Here is an 18,913-nt window from a genome sequence, read left to right on the forward strand (position 1 = left end):
TCCATGAGTTTACCTAGCTCTTTTTTGAACCCTGTTATAGTCTTGGCCTTCACAACATCCTCTGGCAAAGAGTTCCACAGGTTGACTGTGCGTTGTATGAAGAATTACTTCCTTTTATTTGTTTTAAACCTGCTACCTATTAATTTCATTTAGTGCCCCCTAGTTCTTGTGTTATGAGACGAAGTAAATAACACTTCCTTATTTACTTTCACCATACCAGTCATGATTTTATAGACTTCTATTATATCCCCCTTTAGTTGTCCCTTTTCCAAGCTGAAAAGTCCCATTCTTATTAATCTCTCCTCATACAGAAGCTGTTCCATACTCCTAATAATTTTTCTTGCCCTTTTTCTGAACCATTTCCAATTTCAATATATCTTTTTTGAGATGGGGCAACCACATCTGCACGCAGTATCCAAGATGTGGGCGTACCATGTGTGACAGGTTAGACCCTCCTTCTGGGATGCCACTTGATGTTCTGGGGTTTCACGGAGCCCGTCTGGAAATCTGAAGTCTCTGCAAACCTAGCTTAGATAGGTCTAGTGAAAAGGGACTGGCTGGATTCTCTGCTCCTTTGTCCCCATCTTCACAATCACAGTTAATTCCAGTGCAAAACAGCCACAACTGCCTGATTGCCGGGGAGAGTCAGCACAGGCCAAAAAGTGAGTGGTGTTAGCCAGAGAGGGGGAATGGCTTGAGTGGCCAGGGTTGCACTGATTAAGCAAATCCCCTCAGCAGCTTCAGTGGGGTCCTATGGAGATTTTACATCTGCCCCAGATGGTGGAAATCCCAAGGAAGGGCAAGCAGTGCCCTCTGTAGAAGTGAATCCTCCCTGTTTGCTGGGACCAGCCCAGCCTGGGGAAGTATAATATAGTGTCTCCCACCAGAGTCAGTGACCCTGGAAAGTTTTGCCAATAACAATGTATTTCTAGCATACCGAAGTTAAAAATCAAGGGCCAAATTCCCCCTTTCCTGATGTCAGTGGAATTAAACCAATGATGATTTACTACAGGCCCCATGTAGACCAAGTATAGATGACATAGAAAGCAGTTTCAGTCCCACTATATTTTTATTCATGTTCACATGACTTTAAAAATAACTTTCTGATTAGTTTTTGTTTGTAAGGAAAGCCCATGAAATCAATGGGCATCTTTCAATTATTGCCATTGGGCTTTGGATCAGGCACTAAGAGAGAAAATAGTGTTAGACCCATACTGGGATCCCTAGCTCTGTTACTATAGTGGGACCACTCTCCTGTGCTGCTGATCTGGTGAATACATTGAAAGCAGAAAGTGCACTGAAGGAATAGAATTGGCTCATGGGCTCTGCCATTATCTCTGCACTGAAAAGACACAGCAACCCCAACCAGACCAGCTGCCTCTGAATAACATCTTAACATATGACACCACTGTTCTAGTTCTAATTTGGTGGAGTGATTTTTGCTTGTCACCAGGCAGAATGCAGAGCATTTCAAGTGCTTTCGCATCATGTAGCCAAATATAACTTAATGGATCATATAATATTTCACTTGGCTGATGAAAACAAGGGCTGGCTGTGTTAAGATCTGCACTGATTTGCAAATCAAGTGTATATAAAACATAAATAGCTGCAAATGTCAAAGGCTGCCGGAGGCTCGATCTGTTGATTGTTTCTCCAGATACAAAACAGTCATGCTGCTTCCTGCACATCTTCTGCAAATTGGTGATAATATTCTGCAAGCTGCTGATACTGTTTGATTTGTCACCACTGTATTTTGCAGACAGCTGAATCCAAATGCCATTCTTTAAAAGAAACACCAGCAACTAAACATATTGGGCCCACTTTTCAAGTATGGGCGCCTTAATAAGATGTCCAGAACTGGCATTTCAGAATTGAGTTTGACTTGTAGGAACAGAAAACAGGCCTTACTGTCAAACTGACCCTCCAAAGGAAGGGGTTCAAAAACTGAGCTCCGGTTTGCCAAATTGTTTTTAGTTTCAATACAACTGGGTTGAATCCTGTATTGGTTACTCAGGCAAAACGCCCGCTGGAGTTACTGCAGATTTTGCCAAAGTAAGGAAGGACTGTGGACAAGTTCCGCTCCTCTCTCACATCCACCCTACAAACCTGTAGAGAGTGAAAGACATTCCATTGCACAGGTGGAAGTGGTTTCAGAAGCTATATATTTCTTCTGTATTGAGTACCTTGGTCATGTTCAGCTGTGTAGGATCTCAGGCCCAGATCCTCAAAGGTACTTAGTTGCCTAACTCCCATTGATTTTAGGTGCCTAAAGGGCTTTCAATTGAAGTTAGGCACTTTTGAGGTCCTGGACATCGCTGTTCAGCTACATCCAGTTCCAACAGCACATGTTGTATAATATTTGTCCTCATTCATTTTTATCAGTCTCCTAATTTACATTCACGGAAGTTTTGGGCTGCATTCTGATGATGATACAAGAAAGCCTAAGACCTCTTAGGTTTGAGATCTCTTAACTTCTCGTCCTTTAAGGAAGGCCACATAGGACAAAGACTTATTTTTACCTCTAAGGCTGGTAGCAAGTTTCTGATATGTTGACCCATAAGCAGCTGAACTGTAATTACTCTGGTGACTGATGATGGGTTGGGTTGCCATATAGCTCAGGGTCTTTTTGTTGTCAAATTCTTCTTAGCAACCCGCACTGCTCTCTTCATCAGTACATCCCCTCGTTGGTGGTGGGGGCTCCAAATAATAAATTTGACATCACAGTGTAAGTATTCCAGAAGATTTGAATACCTTTTCTGTTAAAAAGCAAAAGAAACAAATGTCACACAGCCATTCATTAAGTAATACTAGTGAAAACATAGAATTCCCATTCAAGATATATTAATCAGAATCTATTAATATATTTTCTCCCAGACTACTAACAATGCTTCCTACTTCACATTATGTTGCAGATGTTGATAGTAGATTACAAAAGCCAAACCTTTGACAGCTAAAAACTTAAAATATAGACTTTTCTACCAAACAGTGACTTAATCAATATAAATTGCAGTTGGCTTGAAAATTCTCAACATCAGCTGATTTTTTTTCAATAAAGCATATCACTTTGTGATTAGAATTTAGAAAAGTGGCCCAAAACTGAGCTGCAGACAGGAAAACTGATGAGAAATACCATGCTTTAAATCAGCATGCTCAATAGCAAATAGAAAGGAGAGCATCTTAACTGACAGTTCCACATGCCCCCTGGAGATAATGATGTGGTGGCATGACTGTTCTCTCCACTGCATTTCTAAAGGGACTACAGCAAACCATCCAGGACTCTAAAGCAGCTGGTAAGACCCATTTTTGTTAAAGCTCTGGGGTTTTTTTCTTTTGGATTGAATCATTCATATAGATTTTCACGTTCTAAGGAAATTCCATTTATTATTATTAAGGTTAGATATTGTTATCCTTGGTAAACCAAGTGATTATTTTAAAACCAGAATAACACATCTCTTTTAGGCAGTGGGTGATCTTTGCTTTCAAAAGCACTCCATTGAGTTAGCAATCAAAAAACTAATTCTAAACAGATCTGGAACAACAGGGAAAACAATGGAGCATTTAAGGTAATTAGTACATTTAGATTTCACTCCTTTTTCTTAGAAGAATCATGGAAAGCTTGATTTTGCTCGAATGATCTTTAAACTATGAGTAGTTCACATACTTACTTACCATACAGAAACGTAAAGCTTTACATAGCACAGCTTTGGGTAGTAAGGTCCTTGGGGCAGTCACTGCAAATGTAGTTGTGTCTTGTATAGCATTCATTCTGTCTGCATTTAATCCAAATAAATAATAATAATAATAGCCACATCATTGGTCAGACTCCTCTGAAAGAAAATGTTTGAGTTTGATAATATAATATGACATTATTTCTCGGCTTTGTGCAATATGCAACAAGGCTTTTGATATAGCTTTAGCACAGTGTTCAAACATAATTCTTTAACCGCATAAGAATGGCATTGTTTCTATTAATGTTATACAGACCGATGCTGATAAACAAATGCACTTTATAAAATGTATTTTAATTTAAATTCTCTTGATAGCTACTAAATTAACTGAGACCCACTAAAATTAGCTCATCCATTAGTTACCAATATTTATCAGCTCAGCCTTTCAAACTGAACCCCCAATACATTTCTCATATCTCTGTATGGTTTTATATTACACTGATGAATGCTAGGATCAAAGAGGAATGGAAATGCAAACAATGTAAATGTGTTATACCTAGTGCAGAGTTCTGTTCTTCTTCACAACTGTTTGCAAATGTGCAACACACCCTAGAATTTTTTCTTTTGTGCAGCATAGGACATAGAAACAGAGGACACAGGATTGGAAGGAACCTCCTAGGTCATCAAATCCAGTGCATGCTATTGCACTGGATCCCATCATATAATCCCATTCATAAATGTATCAAGCTCCATTTTCAAACTAGTTAGGTTGTTTGCCACCACAACAGAATCACTGATGTGTAGAAAGCTTCTTCTAATTTCCAGCCGAAATTTATTCATGGCCAGGTTATACCATTTGTTCTTGTGCCAACATTGCCCTTTAGCAACATATTTATGGCCAACGAATTGGCATCTTTGAGAAGTAATGTACAAAGGATTTGGGACTAGAGTCAAACATAGAATAACTTTGTATCCGGTTGCCATGAATCCTCACTAACACACTGTGGCATAGTGTTGCTTTTCATATCAGAGAGGAGAAAAACATAAAAACTTAGCCAGCAAAAATAGTTTTAACTATAATTGACTCTCCATGCTGGCTGCCAAATGCATACCTAATGCTCTAATTTGTCCATTTTATTATTATATACTCATCCTTCTAAGCTTCTACATGACTCAACAAGGATGTCATCTGCACTGTGATTTGCCTTTCTGACAAGGAAAATAGATACCATTCACTGTGTTCTGCGGTCCGTGGTGTTTTGCTGTTAAATTATAGAACTTGCAACTGATTTCCTGTCCCCTCAATATAATCAGAAGCATCCTTGAAAGTCATTTGATTTCATTTATCTCAGAATCCCATTTTGGTATAATTTCAACAAAAGGAGCCAGACCCTCCTGGAGCGGGTAAAAGTCAGTGTCACTCCATTAAAGTTAAATTGCACCCACTGAGGATGTGGCCCAAGGCTTGTATAATATGACCAGCTTGTTAATATCACACAGAAATTTCAGACTCATGGGGCTTCTGTGATACCATAATATGGCCCCAATAAGATCATCAAAATGCTCTGCTTAAAATATTTAATTTTTTAAAATCTTGCTGTATTGAATTATATCACATTTTACAATAAAGCCGTACAATATAAGTGTCAACAAAGCCGTTACTGACAGCTTGGACAGAGTACTTAGTTGGCACACTGAAGATGCATGTGTTCTGAGCATAGCTGGATCCTGAATATGTATTCCTGAAATAGCAATCATACCAGCACTCCTCTGCTTATCTTAGTCCCCTGGGTACAGTGAAGAGGCATTGCTAGACCATGCCCAGATATGTACCCCACCGTTTGCCAAACATTCTCAGAGATGCCTTTACCCTGAAGATAATATTTTTTTGGCATTTACAGGCATTGATTTCACTTGTCCCGACCTGCTCAGAAACCATTGCTGCATCCCTTGTTCCAGTGGAGCAGCAGACTTCTCTGAGAGAGGGACAAAGACACTTCTTACAAATGTTTGTTTCTAATTCCTATAGACCTGTCTAGTCACTGAGGGTCAACTCATGTTGCGTAGTGCCTTACTCCTTGAACAGGCCCATAAAAATCAATGGGATTGCTAGCAGAGTAAGATACTATTACTGTACTACTTCTACTACTACAGCATGGCAGGATCTGGCCTTGAGTAAAAAAGCTTTAGAGCTTGCAAGTCTTGTTTGGTCCTTACAGGCCTTCAGTATTTTATTATATAGAACTCTGAATGTTTGTTTAAACTCCCCAGTTCCTACAACTGGATTATCCATGGTTTCTTTTATTTTTTCCCACTTAAACATATTTGTATCATAGCTGATAACATGTCATTCAAAATGTGACATTTAAATTTCATAAGAAAATCCATCCTGAAACGTGGAAGCAACTTTTATTTTTAGCCAGGAGAAAATGAGATGATTTATTGTAATGACCATCTGTGATGGGGTGGACTGGCCCCGCACTGGAGCAGAAGGGGTAAAAGCAGCACTCTCAGCAGCCGAAGCCAGGCCCGGCTGGGCATGCTCCAACTGCTGCTGCAGTATAAAAGGGAGCAACATAGCTCAGTCTGGGTGCTCTGCTGAAGAGGAAGGATGCTTGGTAGGAGCTCCATTCCAGGAGCCGTTACAGCCCTTACCTACGGGAGCTGAAAAGTCCGAGGCCTGCCACTATCGGAACCCCAGGGAGCGTCCGGTGCTGAGAAGCCTGGAGGCCCCTATACCCTATGGACCACTGCTGCAGGAAAGCTGGTAGGAAGTGACCCAGGGAGGGTGAAGGAGTGGTACCTCCCACCCTCATGAGGTCAGTGTGTTTTGGTGGGATTCCCCGCTGACCCAGTAGTGGACTGCTCCACTGTTGTTAGGGGCCTGGGTCGGGACCCGGTGGAGTTGGGTGGGCCTGGGCCCCTCCCATTGCCTCCCCCCCGGTGACGGCCCCCAGGAACCAGCCACTAGGTCACTCTACCATGCCTCCGAGAGTGGCTATATTGACTTTGGCCACTAGGCAACACTACCCTGCCTCCAAGGGTGATTATATTGACTCTGGCCACTAGGCCACACTACCCTATAGTCAAGGGTGGTTGTATTGACTCTGGCCATTGGGCCACGCTTCCCTGCAGACAAGGGAAGCCCTACTGACTCTGGCCATTGGGCCATGCTTCCCTGCAGACAAGGGGAGGCCTGTTGACTCCGGCCAGTGGGCCACACTCCGCTGCAGACAAGGGGTGGCCTGTTGACTCTGACCACTGGACTATGCAGCCCAGTTGCTGAGCGCAACCATATTGACTTAACCGCGGGGCTATCACACACGTACCCCACTCCAGGGTGATGGGGGGCGTACTGGCTCTGGGACACATGGTCGAGAATGCAGGCAACAGTCGGGACCTGCTAAGAGGCCCCGAGTGAGGAGGGACTACCCGAAGCAAGGTCAGAGTTCCCCTTGCTGGTTAACCACTGCAAAGCAAGATGGATACTGAGAAATTATTGGGATGATTTAGTTGGGGATTGGCCCTACTTTGAGCAGGGGGTTGGACTAGATGACCTCCTGAGGTCCCTTCCAACCCTGATATTCTATGATCCTATGATTCTAAGTGGTTGTTGGAGAACCAACAACTACAGGCGACCCTGCAGCAGCAGGGTCTAGCACAACTGATACAGCAGCTCACTACCCGGCAGCAACAGCTGATTCGCAAGCTGGCCAACCGGCACCAGGCTCAGCAGGAGTGGTTGGTACAGTAAATGGCACAATTGTTGCAACCCAGAGGGGCCTCCCTCCCGGACCACTAGGCCACACTACCCTAAAGTTGAGGGTGGTTTATTGACTCCAGCCACTGGGCCACACTCCCCCGCAGTTAATGGGAGTCCTATTGACTCTGAAAATTGGGCCACACTCCCCTGCAGTTAAGGGGAGTCCTACTGACTCCAGCCATTGGACTACACAGCTCAGTGGCTGAGCGCAACCATATTGACTTAACCACCTGGCTACCACGCACCCCATCCCAGGGCGACGGGGGGTACTGGCCCTGCAACACCATCCCTTTATTAAAATTTATTATCTGTCATTCCTCTTGTGATCATCAGATCTGGGATTACTTTTTGTTTCATTGCATAACCCAATGTCCCTCTGCATAGAGGTGAATTTGACCCTCAAATAGTGAATTTAGGATTTTTATTCTGTAAGCCTGATCTTAAATACTACCCCAGGGGCTAATCTGGGAAGTCATACTAATTGCTTCTAATATAAAAGCAACCAGTTTGAAAGAGCAAAAATCTGGTAATACAACTCTCAGATACTTAGTGCATCAGATTCCTTCTCCCCATTGACAGATCTCAATGGAAAACAAAAAAAGCAATAAAATCTCATAGGATCACCTATGGGAGGCTGGAAATCTGAACGTAGATTGCTGACAGTAGATGCTCCAAGGTTAGTGTGCTGTATCTGTAACAATATATTGCATGTTCAGCATGGTAGCATATGACATTTTGTTGTGAGTCCTGCCAGACTGTATTTTGCATCAGCTGTTCACTCAACCAAGCAGAAAGTTGGATTGTGTCATCATCTAATTGACTGGAACATTGCAAAAGAAGCAGACAACAGACATGGTGGCATCACCATATTCAACATAAAAATCTAAGGTCAAGATTCTGACCTCAGCTACACTGGTATTAATCCAAAAAAACGCCATTAATGTCAATGGGGTTACTGGAGACTCTGTTGATTTCAATGGCATTACTCTGTAGTTACACCAGTAGTAAACTCAGAATCTGTCCTGGAGGGTTTGGTTTTGGATTTCACAGTAGTTTTGCACCAGAAAAACTCCTTTGTCTAATTTAGAATAGGGTAAGAGAGGTCAGAATTAGGACTGTTTCTGATTAGTCATTGCTTTAAAACACTGAAGATACCATAAAGAGAGTGGGAAAATATATACAAGTTATTGGCACTCGGTAAGTGACAGAAGACAAGTGAAATTTCCTCTGATGTTCACAAAATGTTTGCAGTGTTGTTGTAGCTGTGTTGGCCCCAGAATATTAGAGGGACTAACTGGGTGAGGTAATATCTTCTATTGCACCAACTCCTGTTGGCAAAAGACAAGCTTTTGAGTTGACCTGGAGCTTAGAGAGGTCATGTATTGAAGGGCAAATCCTGCTCACATCTCTCCCCGCACTCCATCTCTGGGTGCAAAGAGCCCCTGGCAGGAAAAGAGTTCTGCAGTATAAAGCAGGAAAGGGCTTGGGAATGGCCATGCAAGGTCATCTGCTGTTTAGTGCAGAATGCAACTATGCAGGGGGCTCCATGTACAGCAGTGCATGGGAGTGGCGGTGGCTCAGAAGAGGAGCAGGGACCATAGCCAGCATCATTCCAGCACTTGATCAAGATACTCAACTAGGCATTGGTGGGTACATTTGCTTCTAAGGGCCTGATCCTGGGATTTCAATGGGAGCTGAGGGTGTCCAACTCTGAGTTGAGAAGAGGCATTTCAAGGAATAGAATTATACTCTGTTAATGTGTCAATCTCAAGTGGAATGGAGTTCCCCAGGGAAGGATTTATGCATTCAACTGCTTGTCTTCTGTCTCTGTTGGCTCAATGACCATCACCACTTTGGCATTCAGGTTCCTTCGACTAAAATGCTAATAGAATCATTGTCCATTTCAGAGTTCACAATGAAGCTGGTGCCAAACCTCCTCCTTTGCTTGCTGCTGGTGGTGAAACTGTATCACACTGAAACAGCAGATGATGAAGAACCACAGCCACCTAAAGGGCCTTGTGCAAACTGGATGGGAGGAGCACCAGGCTATCCAGGCCACAACGGTCTCCCTGGCAGAGATGGAAAGGATGGGAAAGACGGGCAAAAGGGAGAGAATGGAGAGCCAGGTCTGCGTGAGGCTTTAATATTCTATACCATTTCAATCAAACATGACCTGATTTCTGTGGGAAGGAAGCCTCAGTAGGTACAGGATTCAAAGTTCATGGAGGTCAATGGAAAGATTTCCAATGACTTCCATGGGCTTTGAATCAGGCCTAAAATTCTCAGAGCTATTTGGAGGTAAATGTGTCATCCCGTATTTAGCAAATGAGAGCACAAGGCACAGAATGTGTATATAGATGAGGGGACAAATATATGCTTTGGCTGGAAAGTTCTGAAATGTTAAGAGCCAGGTAACCATTTAGAGGAAGAATTTTCCTGGCTTCTTCCCTATAAAGAAACCACTGATTCTGTGTAATTACCTGCTCCTGTTGGTGTCAGAGTGTTAAATGAATGTTTAAGGACTTGATTGTTGTTTTTATTTCAATGCAGTGTATAGTTATTTTGCAATACGGAGAAAGCTGGTCAAATTTGCCAATATTTGTTTGTATTTGAAGTCACTGTATTATTCAGTGGCATCAGATATCAACATTACCAGCATTTCCATTTTAAGCAACTATTTTATGTCATTTATAAAATGTAGCTCTCACCTGAAATTTGGCTTAGGAGGTCTCTTCTCAAACAGCTGAAATAATTTTTGAGTTATGGTTGGTTAACTTTTTGGTTAGCTTTGGTTTTTTTAGGTGAAAAACTTCAGTTTATGCTTTTGAGGATTCTAGAAATAAAATGAAAAATGACAATTATTTCATTTCTGTGCACGTGCATTAACATTTCTAACAGCTATCACTAATTCAAATCTTTGGATCAATATCTGCTTACAAAATAAACTGGGAAAAATCAGAACTGTGGGAACTCTCCTGGTTGGCAGCTAATGGGGCTTTCTCTCAATGGAATTTCCATAGGCAAATTGATGCAAGTGAGTACCTAGGTATAAAAGTACCAAGAAATATTAACAAACTAGTGAAAATAAATTTAGATTCTGTACTCTTCCAAATAGTTAGTGATATAAATAGGGGCCATCATTCATCCCTCAGGCTGTGAGGAAGGGTTCACAGAATAAAAATGTATATCCTGCCTAAGCTCCTCTATAGTTAAAGGGTATGGCTGTACTGTCTGGGCTCTAGGACCCTGCAATGTGGGAGGGTCCCAGAGCCTGGACAATGAAACAACTCCACAGCCCAAGCCCCACGAGCTTGAGTCAGCTGGCATTGGCCAGCCGTGGGTGTCTAATTGCAGATGACATACCCTAAGCAGTATACCTGTATATATCCCTCTGACTTATCTGTGTATATCCACCCAACTTATTTTAGAAAATTTAATAGCATTATTAGAGCCTTCCTGTGAGTCTCTGATCAGTAACCATGACTACCACCTCCAAACCTTAAAGCCAAGGGGGTTTGGTCCCCCAGACTTACAAAATTAATATTATGCTTTTATCATAGAAAATGGGGGGGGGGGGGGAAGAAATGGCAGATGAAATCAATGTTGATTAAATGCAAAGTAATGCACAGTGGAAAACATCATCCTAACTATCTATACAAAATGATGGAATCTAAATTAGCTGTTACCACTCAAAGAGATCTTGGAATCATCATGGATAGTTCACTGAAAAATTTGCTCAATGTGCAGCAGCAGTCAAAAAAGCTAATGGAATGTTAGGAACCATTAGGAAAGGGATAGATAATAAGACAGAAAATATCATAATGCCACTTTATAAATCCATGGGACACCCACACCTTGAATACTGGGTGCAGTTCTGGTCACCGCATCTCAAAAAAGATATATGAGAATAGGAAAAAGTACAGAGAGGAGGAACAAAAATGATTAGGAATATGGAGCAGCTTCCATTTAAGGAGAAATTTAAAAGACTGTTCAGCTTCGCAAAGAGAAGACTGATGGGGGATATGATAGAGATCTATAAAATCATGAATGGTGTAGAGAAAGTGAATAAGGAAATGTTATTTACCCATTCACATAACACACAAACCAAGGGTCACTCAATTAAATTAATAAGCAGCAGGTTTAAAACAAAAGGAAGTGCTTCATTATATAATGTGCAGTCAATCTGTGGAACACATTGCCAGGAGATGTTGTGAAGGCCAAAAGTATAACTTTTTTAAAAAAAGAATTACATAACTTCATGGAGGATAGGTCCATCAATGGCTATTAGCCAGGAGGGTGAGGGACACAACCCCATGCTCTAGATGTCCTGAAACCTATGACTTACAGAAGCTGGGACTGGCTGATAGGGAATGGATCACTTGATAAATTGCCCAGTTCTGTTACTTTCCTCTGAAACATCTGGCATGGGCTATGGTCAGAAGACAGGATACTGAGCTAGATGAACCATTGATCTGACCGAGCATGACCATTCTGATGTTCTTATGTCACAGATGCCAAAATGGTTCAGCATGTCAACTCCCTTATACTCACGTGGGTGGAAACTGAACAGGTATTAATGCACCTAATTCCCCCGCAGGTCTCCTCTTTTTGTCTGATGGAAAAAAAATAAGGTGCCTACAGCGGTGGCTGCATGAAGGGTCAGGGCTATCCTAGCTAAGAAGTTCCAATTTGCCATCATGCAAAAGCACCTATTTGGGACAAATTGGGAACAAACCTACAATTTGGAAGTACTAGCTGAAGAGGGGCATCATATGGATTTCCGAATTAGTCAGCTATGAGGGCTTTGTCCCTTTTCTAACACTAAAACAAAGTTATGATCTGCCAACCTCAGCGGCGTGGCAGTACTTTCAGTTCAGACATTTGCTAATGTATCAATTTGGTTCAGATGACCTGGACTGCCCGAGGTCCAGAAGTACTGGCAAGTACTTAAAAACGCTCCAAAAACTCCTCAGGCCCATGTCCATTATGCATACTTTGTTAACAAAGAGGAACTTGATTAGTCTGGAGTTCTTTGTGAAAGTGTGGGAAGGGAATTTAACACTGCCCTTAAAAGAACCCCAATGGCAGAGCATATTACAAAAAATTAAAAATGCTTCAGTGGATTGCAGGCTACCCTTGCTGCAACAAAACACCACAGGTTTCAGAGTAACAGCCGTGTTAGTCTGTATTCGCAAAAAGAAAAGGAGTACTTGTGGCACCTTAGAGACTAACCAATTTATTTGAGCATAAGCTTTCGTGAGCTACAGCTCACTTCATCGGATGCATACTGTGGAAAGTGTAGAAGATCTTTTTATATACACACAAAGCATGAAAAAATACCTCCTCCCACCCCACTCTCCTGCTGGTAATAGCTTATCTAAAGTGACCACTCTCCTTACAATGTGTATGATAATCAAGGTGGGCCATTTCCAGCACAAATCCAGGGTTTAACAAGAATGCCTGGGGTGGGGGTGGGGGTGGGGGGGAGGAAAAAACAAGGGGAAATAGGTTACCTTGCATAATGACTTAGTCACTCCCAGTCTCTATTCAAGCCTAAGTTAATTGTATCAAATTTGCAAATGAATTCCAATTCAACAGTTTTTCGCTGGAGTCTGGATTTGAAGTTTTTTTGTTGTAATATCACAACTTTCATGTCTGTAATCGCGTGACCAGAGAGATTGAAGTGTTCTCCCACTGGTTTATGAATGTTATAATTCTTGACATCTGATTTGTGTCCATTTATTCTTTTATATAGAGTTTGTCCAGTTTGACCAATGTACATGGCAGAGGGGCATTGTTGGCACATGATGGCATATATCACATTGGTGGATGTGCAGGTGAACGAGCCTCTGATAGTGTGGCTGATGTGATTAGGCCCTGTGATGGTGTCCCCTGAATAGATATGTGGGCACAGTTGGCAACGGGCTTTGTTGCAAGGATAGGTTCCTGGGTTAGTGCCTATTTCCCCTTGTTTTTTCCTACCCCGCCCCCCACCCTCAGATGTTCTTGTTAAACCCTGGATTTGTGCTGGAAATGGCCCACCTTGATTATCATACACATTGTAAGGAGAGTGGTCACTTTAGATAAGCTATTACCAGCAGGAAAGTGGGGTGGGAGGAGGTATTTTTTCATGCTTTGTGTGTATATAAAAAGATCTTCTACACTTTCCACAGTATGCATCCGATGAAGTGAGCTGTAGCTCACGAAAGCTTATGCTCAAATAAATTGGTTAGTCTCTAAGGTGCCACAAGTACTCCTTTTCTTTTTGCGAAAACACCACAGAGGTTGCAAAAGGCTATATCCCCGGATGTTTGTGGGTGCTGTAACAAAGAAAAAGGAACTCTGATGCATACGCAATGGGACTGTCCAAAAGTGAGGCAACTGTGAAAAGAGGCGGCCACAAGTGTTAAAATAATGTCCAGCTTCAGCTGAAAATGATATCCTAGGTTATTTATCTGCTAAGCTGGGTTTAACTGTGCCATAAAGACGTTGGATTTTGGGGGCAGCAGTGATCATCAAATCCATGATTTTACAAAAATGGAAGAATAGGCTTATGCCCAACATAAAGCAGTGGTGTTTGGACCTGTCTGAGTTAGCAGCCAAAGAAAGAATAGCGTATGGCCGTAGAGAGCAATTATATTGATTTGAAAAAATGTGGACCCCCCCACCTTTTTGGATAAAAAAGTTGAGATGGCTCAAAGAATGGCAGACCTTCATTCCACTTAATCCCTCCTCTCCTGTGTGCCCTGCGCTCAGCTGGTCTGCTCCTTCCCTCTCCCTATTTATGCTTGGCGTCTCCTGTTTTATTACTGTTACCCCCACCCTAACACATTATGTCTATGCAGTATTGTCTGGTCAGATCTTGCAGCTTTGACAGCTTGTAAAACTGTGTAATTCCATCATTCTGTTGGAGATCCCATGAAGCATGTAGTATTTGGAAACATACACTAGCTGTAAGTCATTCCCTTTTAGTCCTTTTCATTGTCTGTTTCTTTATGAAAATCAGTAAAATAATCATAAAAATTATAACTGCAAAAACTTCAAAGTGGATTTTATGATAGGGCCAAAAGTGTGCCATATATGTCAATGCAGGGTGCAAATGATAGTCCCAAAGAGCACCAAGGGACCATTGCAGCCGTATCCACTGCAACCAGAGGAAACGGCTCAATAAAGCTAAGCATCAGATTTGAAATAGCTACACTCCCTTGAAGTATGGGTGTGAATTCCAGCAGGGTTGAGTCAACCCTTTGTCCTTCTGAGATAAATTGAGCTCCATGCTGGATTTTTTTTTATGGAAGTCTTTTGAATAAGGATTTAAAATCTCATGGGCCTGTTTTCAATAGGCATTAGTGAGCCTATTAAATATCGCCCAACTGGCCACTGGCCAACATCTCCCACTGTTCTCAAACAGGAACTGAGTTTACAGAACTATCATATCAGCACATATGCTGATGTGAGTCTGATTTGGTTTATTGTTGGAAATTCCCAACACGATCACTCTAAACCATGGACGCCAGGTTTGTATAATCCTTGGTGGTGGCCAGAATGGGTCCAAGCAGAGCCATCCCATCCATAGGACAGACCAGGGCAACTGCCCCGGGCCCTGCGCTTTGAGGGGCCCCATGCATCAGGGGGATGTGGGATCCAGGGTGGCCTGGGGAGTAAGCGGGGGAGCTCATGCTGGCAGCAGCAAGCAACCCGCCCCAGCCCGCCCCGCTCCGTCGGCTCCCAGCGTCGCTCGGGGGAGGGGGCGGAAGCCAGAAAGAGGTGGGGCAGGGGTGGAGGCTTGGGGGAATGGGGGAGGGTCGGAGGAGCAGGGGTGGGAAGAGATGGGGCAGGGATGGGGGATTGAGGGAAGGGGTGGAATGGAGCCGGGGTGGGGGCGGAGCAGGGGTGGGTAGAGGTGGGATGGAGCAGAGTGGGGCAGGCTGGGGCCAGGCCCTCGCTGACCCCCCAGGCCGCCCTGGACCCAAGTCCTGCTGAAGCATGCGGCCCCTCAAAGCGCGGAGCCTGGGGCAGTTGCCCCAGTCCGTCCTATGGACAGGAGGGCTCTGAAAATATAAGCCCAAACATTGGTGGAGCCGGGCCCATGTTCCTGAATATTGGTGGACCACGGGCCCATATAACTCGCCACCTGTGCTCTAATCAAAATAACTTTCCCCGTAGGTGAGCCAGGCCCCAAAGGGGATACTGGAGAGGGAGGAGCTCCTGGCATTGAAGGCCCAAGAGGATTTCCAGGAATCCCAGGGATGAAAGGGGAGAAGGGAGAAGGTGCTTACATTTACCAATCTGCCTTCAGCGTTGGGCTCACAAGCAGAGCCCCAGTCCCCAACATTCCCATCAGATTCACAAAAATCTTCTACAACGAACAAAATCACTACGATGAAACCACGGGGAAGTTCCACTGCAGCCTCCCAGGCCTGTACTATTTTGCGTACCACCTCACTGTGTATATAACAGATGTGAAAGTCAGTCTGTACAAGAAGGACAAGGCAGTGCTATTCACCTATGATCAGTTCCAGAAAAACAATGTTGACCAAGCTTCTGGGTCTGTTTTGCTTCACCTGAGTGCTGGAGAAGAAGTTTGGCTTCAAGTGTATGGAGAAGAAGAAAAAGAAAACAATGGAGTCTATGCTGATAATATCAATGATTCTACTTTCACAGGTTTCCTCCTTTATCCAGACGTGGATCTTCATTAAAGTGTGAATCCAGTACATGAGGGAGGAGAGGAAGGATTAGCCAAGGAATTGATTTGGGAACACTCTAGGTTTTCCTAAGCACTATTTCCACATTGTGGTTACTGGAAAACACAGTGTTTTGTAGGGCTTTAGACTAGGTATTATAATCACCATGGATGAAATCCTGGCCCCATTGAAATCAATGGGAGTTTTTCCATTGACTTCAGTGGGGCCATAATTTCACCCCACATCGCCACTTCTGCCCTCTTTCCAAATTCTGAGCCCAAATATCAACATATTAATGAAAGAAATAGACAGAGCTAACATAGTGCCTAGTCCACTGGGGTCCTGTTCCATGACAGAGGCTCCCAAGTGCTATGATAATTCAAATAATAAATATAATCATAAATAATACAGCTCCTTGAAATATTTTTGAAATTCATAATTTTGACAAAAAATTATCAAAATTTTGAATGTCAATGACAAAATTCACAATTTAGAGCTGGCTGAAATTTTTCAAAATGTTGGTGAATTTTTCAGTCAAAATTTCAAATTTTTACCAAAATAAGGAACAAAGTATTTCATGAAAATTATATGAAACTTGTTCCTGTTTTGCACCCAGCTCCAGTAAACACAACCCACTGGCATTGTAATCCTGCAATTTACTCAGGCCTTCTAACTCCTCCCATTGTTTAGTGTTTTTCCTAGTAACGTTATGTCTAATTTAGATTGCAAGCTCTGTGGGCAAGTGTTGTGTCTTTTTATTTATCTGTAAAGCATTACATACACCTATCACACTACATAAAGAACCATAAAAACAACTCAGGGCTACTACCATCTTGAACAGTAGATTGTTCCAGAAGCTTCACTTCTTTGGAGACCATATTTCTGTGACTGTTCTAAAATCATGGCATCCCCCTGCAAATCACATACCAGATATTTGGAGAATGGGAGGCACTAACAGGCAGCTGGGCAGGTATTTAAATATAAACACATCTCTAATTAAAACACTGGATCTGCATTGTATTTAAAGATGTAGCAGTTCAGCACTCGTGCTGTAATGTGTGTTTGGTTTGACAGTATCTTATAGCTTTAATTTCAGCTGGAGGTCAGGAATGAATTGTTAATTCACCTAGAATCTTCTGTGCCTTCTTCTCTATGAAAAAGCCAGTAGTACCTTCAGTTTAGCAATCACCTTTCCATCCTATACATATAGATCCATTAATGATTAGAACACCTATCGGGAGATCCTTATGTGGTGTAAATGAGCATAGCTCCATTGACATCAATAGAGCAACACTGATTCACATCAGCCCAGAAACTGGCCCGCTTATCTGCAAGACTAGTTCTATGTTGCTATGATTATTAGGATTGGTGATCTTAGTAACATTCCTACCATGAGCTGATCTCTCTCATAGTTTCTTGTTTGATTTTATCTAAAAGAAAATCAGCTTCTCTGATAGATTTAGAGATGAAGAATCCAGTTTTGCTTTGATAGGTTGGTTGTTTTGGTTGGTTCCTAAACTGACACATTACTCTAAATGTAGAATAGTATCACTGCTTCCACTAAAAATTGTTTTCATACCAGTATTTTCTACACTCCAATGAATTAACATATTATAAATAAACATATTTGGCTCTCTCACTAAATCTCTCTGTGGCTTTTTTGTTGTTGTTATTTTGGTCAAGGCTGACAAAGGACTTTTTTTCCTAACATAGATGGGCAGCTCAAAAGCCAGGTGCTGAGCCATTTAAAAAAACCTAGGAGGAAAACTGAAGGATTCTTAAGCTGTGTAAAAATAACATAAAGAAGGTCCTCAGTCCTTTTTTGATGCACACTTGTTTTCCCCAGGAATTGAAATGGGGGTTCGAATTTACGGGGGGGGGGGGGGGGGGGGGCGAATGAGGGCTAAGGGATGAGACCATGAGGGCAAAGATCAACTTTATGGCACAATAGTAAAAACAGAAAAATATTTCATGACCACTTTATTAGATTTAACTCATATTTTAAAATCACACAAATTAAAGTTGGCTACTCAAGCCTTCTATGAAGTACTACACCTATCTCCTTCTTGGTTTCTTCTTGTAATTTTGCACACCTCTGTTAATGCAATGCAGTACTACCAAATGCAATGCAATACTTCTGGTCCTTCAATTGACATGCTCATTAGTTCATTCATATGATCAGGCAGAAGGTGACTTCTTTCAGAACACAAAAATATCTTCAATGATGAAAAAGAATGCTCAGCTGTAGCGGTTGTGACTGGGAGTAGCAAGAGAAGAATTCCTACTTCTTGCATCACAGGAAACATAGCACAAAGATCAGGTCGAGCCACTAGTAATGACAAAAAAGAAGTTGAAGTCAAATTTTAATTCATTCATCGTGTGACATTCCACTGTGTGCTCAAATTCTCTATTCTGCCCTAATCATATGGCAGCCCCATATGCTGGTAGTACCTCCCTCCACTCAACTGTCGACGCTTTATAAGACAGGCATTTGTAAAAGATACATCCAGAAGTTGCTGTTGTAGATTTGTGAGTGTTGGTTTAACAAACACTTCTTGTCCTCTTCACTTAAGGAATCAATATAAGTTTCTTCATTAGTCAACTTCTGGACTGAAGTCCTTGCTTCTTCCAGTATGTTTTCAATGGATCTCTCTCTTATGGCTTCTATTGCTGGACAAAGATCTACTACTATTGTAACAGATGCCTGGATGGCATTGTTTAATGACCCAAGTGGTTTCAACAGTAGACTTACAAGAGACAGAATGGTGATTGTCTTCTCTGAACATAGAAGCAAAAGT

General features: G+C 42.3%; 1 protein-coding gene and 1 long non-coding RNA gene across 2 annotated transcripts; one reads left to right on the forward strand and one right to left on the reverse strand.

The window, feature by feature from the left end:
• Positions 1–622: 622 nt before the first annotated feature.
• Positions 623–10,268, reverse strand: LOC119567127. Its single transcript, XR_005226908.2, has 3 exons — positions 10,140–10,268; positions 3,670–3,827; positions 623–2,756 (listed from the first exon to the last, which is right to left on the reverse strand). It is a non-coding gene; the product is annotated as an uncharacterized LOC119567127 (long non-coding RNA).
• LOC102941277 (adiponectin) lies at positions 3,164–16,516 on the forward strand. The gene is made up of 3 exons (XM_007064553.3): positions 3,164–3,290; positions 9,339–9,557; positions 15,598–16,516. The coding sequence occupies exons 1-3, from the start codon at positions 3,224–3,226 to the stop codon at positions 16,128–16,130; spliced, it is 819 nt and encodes a 272-aa protein (XP_007064615.2). The 5' UTR covers positions 3,164–3,223; the 3' UTR covers positions 16,131–16,516.
• Positions 16,517–18,913: the final 2,397 nt, after the last annotated feature.

Source organism: Chelonia mydas, chromosome 9 (assembly GCF_015237465.2).
Source record: "Chelonia mydas isolate rCheMyd1 chromosome 9, rCheMyd1.pri.v2, whole genome shotgun sequence".
In the NCBI taxonomy this organism is placed as follows: domain Eukaryota; kingdom Metazoa; phylum Chordata; order Testudines; family Cheloniidae; genus Chelonia; species Chelonia mydas.